The sequence below is a fragment of the Haliaeetus leucocephalus genome, unplaced genomic scaffold (assembly GCF_000737465.1).
Source record: "Haliaeetus leucocephalus isolate CR32 unplaced genomic scaffold, Haliaeetus_leucocephalus-4.0 Scaffold0, whole genome shotgun sequence".
Lineage (NCBI taxonomy): Eukaryota > Metazoa > Chordata > Aves > Accipitriformes > Accipitridae > Haliaeetus > Haliaeetus leucocephalus.
The window spans coordinates 30,068,766-30,071,696 of NW_010972436.1; the positions used below are offsets into that span (position 1 = coordinate 30,068,766).

Consider the following 2,931-nt stretch of genomic DNA (forward strand, 5'->3'; position numbering starts at 1 on the left):
GGCACCACCCCCCCCCTGACACTGCCACCCCCCAGCTCTGCGTCCACCACGGCTGGAGCCCCGGCGGTGGCCGCTTCGACGTGCTGCCGCTGCTACTGCAGAGCCCCGAGGAGCCCCCCGAGCTCTTCCCCCTCCCGCCGGAGTTGGTCCTCGAAGTGCCCCTCCACCACCCCACGTGAGTGGGGCTGAGACCCCCCGCATGGGCCCAAGGGACCTGGACCCTGCCGGCCTCAATAGGACCCCCGCTCCGGGCCGAGGGGCTGAGGTCCCACACGCTCACCCGTGGGGAGGGGGTGGGAGTGGGGCTGGGATGAATGTTGGGCCTCTACGCCGGGGACCTGGGGCCAGCGTGGGTCCCCGGCTACAGCCCACCCCCCCACGCAGGCTGGAGTGGTTCGGGGAGCTGGGGCTGCGGTGGTACGCGCTGCCGGCCGTCTCCAACATGCTGCTGGAGATCGGGGGGCTGGAGTTCCCGGCGGCCCCCTTCAATGGCTGGTACATGAGCAGCGAGATCGGCACCAGGAACCTCTGCGACAGCCAGCGCTACAACCTGCTGCCGGTGAGCCCTGCGGCCGGGAGGGGGGCTCAGCTGCACCGTGCCCCCGCACCGGGACCCTGGTGTCCTGGGGCAGCTGTGCTGAGCCCCCCTACACTGCCGGCAGGAGGTTGCCCTGCGCATGGGGCTGGACACACGGACGACATCATCCCTCTGGAAGGACAAGGCGGCGGTGGAGGTGAACATCGCCGTGCTGCACAGCTACCAGGTGGGACGTGCGGCCGGGGGGATGCCGGCACTGCCACGCCATGGGGGCCCCGACACTGCCACGATGCTGGGGCGGGTGCCGGCCGCTGCCAGCCCCCCCAGCCCCCTGTCCCCGCAGGTGGCCAAGGTGACGATCGTGGACCACCACGCAGCCACCGAGTCCTTCGTGAAGCACATGGAGAACGAGCTGCGGACGCGGGGGGGGTGCCCAGCTGACTGGGTCTGGATCGTGCCCCCCATCTCAGGCAGCCTCACCCCTGTCTTTCACCAGGAGATGGTCAACTACCAGCTCTGCCCCACCTTCCGCTACCAGGTGGGCCCAGCCCCACCACCCTATGGCCCTCTAGCCCCCCAGCCCCCCAGCTGACCCCCTACCCACCCCACAGCCTGATGCCTGGAAGGTCTACGTCTCCAAAGGCACCACCGTCACCAGGAGAAAGACCTTCAAGGAGGTGGCCAAGTAGGTGTCCACCCTTGGGGAGGGTCCCTGGAGGTCACCAAGCGGAGGACCGGACGCTGACCCGATTCGTGTGTGTCGTCGTCCGTCCCCCCCACCTCAGCGCGGTGAAGATCTCGGCTAAGCTGATGGGACACATGATGGCACGCCGGGTGAAGGCCACCATCCTCTACGCCACCGAGACCGGCAAATCCCGGACCTACGCCTGGAACCTCTGCCAGCTCTTCCGACGTGCCTTTGACCCCAAGGTGGGCAGGGGGAGATTGGGGGGAAGGCTCCCGTTGCAGCCTCCTGCCCATGTCCCAACCCCATGTCCCCCCCCTCCACGCAGGTGCTGTGCATGGATGAGTACGATGTGGTGTCCCTGGAGCACGAGACCCTGGTGCTGGTGGTGACCAGCACCTTCGGCAACGGGGACCCCCCTGAGTGCGCAGAGGTGAGGGGCTGTGGGAATAGGGGGGGGAAAGAGGACAGGGATGGGGACGGGGTGGTGACGTGCTGCCCTCGACAGAGCTTCTCCAAGGCGCTGATGGAGATGACTTCGCCCTACACCAGCACCTCCCAGGCTGAGCCACCCAAGTGAGCACCCCGGGGAGGCCGGGGGTGCCCGGCTGGGGGCTGGGATGGGGAAGGGCCCACCCTGCCATCACCCTGCCTTCACCCTGCCCTCTGTTCCGCACAGGAGCTACAAGCTGCGGTTCAACAGCGTCTCGCAGTCGGACCAGCTCGTCGCCTCCTGGAAGAAGAAACGACGGCAGCTGAGCAACACCGACAGCGCCGGCACGCTAGGCGCCCTGCGGTACCGCTGGCACGGCCGCAGGCACAGCCATGGCTGTAGGGACAGGGATGGGGTCCTCTGCCTGAGCACGGTGCCTGGCTGGGGCTTGGGGTGCCCCATCCAGGGGGGCTGCACGGTGCCGGACAGGTCTGTGGCCAGCTGCCAGCTGGGGAGGGGGCAGAGCCTGCGGTGGGCACCGGCTCTGGCACCAGCAGCACCAGCAGCTCCAGCCCCTGTCTGTCTCACGGCTGTGGGAGGGGGCAGGAGTTCCCCCTGTGGGTCCCTAACCACAAACCCCACTTCTAACGGCCCTGACCACCCCCTGCTCACAAAAACCCTGAGCACAGCCCCCACCCTGACCCACAGCCCTAGGTGCCCCCCCACCAACAGCCCCGAGCATCCCCCCCCCAGCCCTGGGTCCCCCCCACCCACAGTGCAGGCTCCGACCTTTCATCAGAGGGTCTGGGTCTGGGCTCACCGTGGTCATCTCCCCCCCACCGATGGTGGCAGGTTCTCGGTGTTTGGGCTGGGCTCGCGGGCATACCCCCACTTCTGCGCCTTCGCCCGGGCGGTGGACACGCGGCTGGAGGAGCTAGGGGGGGAACGGGTCCTGCCCATGGGTGAGGGCGACGAGCTCTGCGCCCAGGAGGAGTCCTTCCGCACGTGGGCCCGCCTCGTCTTCCAGGTCAGGGGGGGCACCGAGGACGGGGAGTGGTGGGGGACACCCAGCGCCCCCCCCTTCCTGGCACCCACCGGCCCCCCCTCCCTTGCCCCCAGGCTGCCTGCGAGACCTTCTGCGTGGGGGACGGGGCGGCGGGGGCCGAGGAGCTCTTTGCCCCCCCGCAGGGCTGGAAGCGCCAGAAGCACCGGCTGGTCGGGCAGCCCCAGGCCACAGAGACCCTGGCCGGTACCGCCACCCCCCCGGGACCCCCA

At 69.4% G+C, this 2,931-nt stretch overlaps 1 protein-coding gene across 1 annotated transcript in view; it reads left to right on the top strand.

Annotated features, from left to right (window-relative positions):
• The window catches only part of NOS3 (nitric oxide synthase 3 (endothelial cell)), a 10,412-nt gene that overhangs the window by 2,832 nt on the left and 4,649 nt on the right, over window positions 1-2,931 (top strand). Inside the window, 11 exon segments of the mRNA XM_010563594.1 lie at window positions 36-175; window positions 385-559; window positions 663-764; window positions 882-1,076; window positions 1,150-1,223; window positions 1,324-1,468; window positions 1,552-1,656; window positions 1,732-1,799; window positions 1,903-2,019; window positions 2,509-2,683; window positions 2,776-2,905. Of these exon segments, the coding sequence (XP_010561896.1) occupies window positions 36-175; window positions 385-559; window positions 663-764; window positions 882-1,076; window positions 1,150-1,223; window positions 1,324-1,468; window positions 1,552-1,656; window positions 1,732-1,799; window positions 1,903-2,019; window positions 2,509-2,683; window positions 2,776-2,905 (1,426 nt within the window).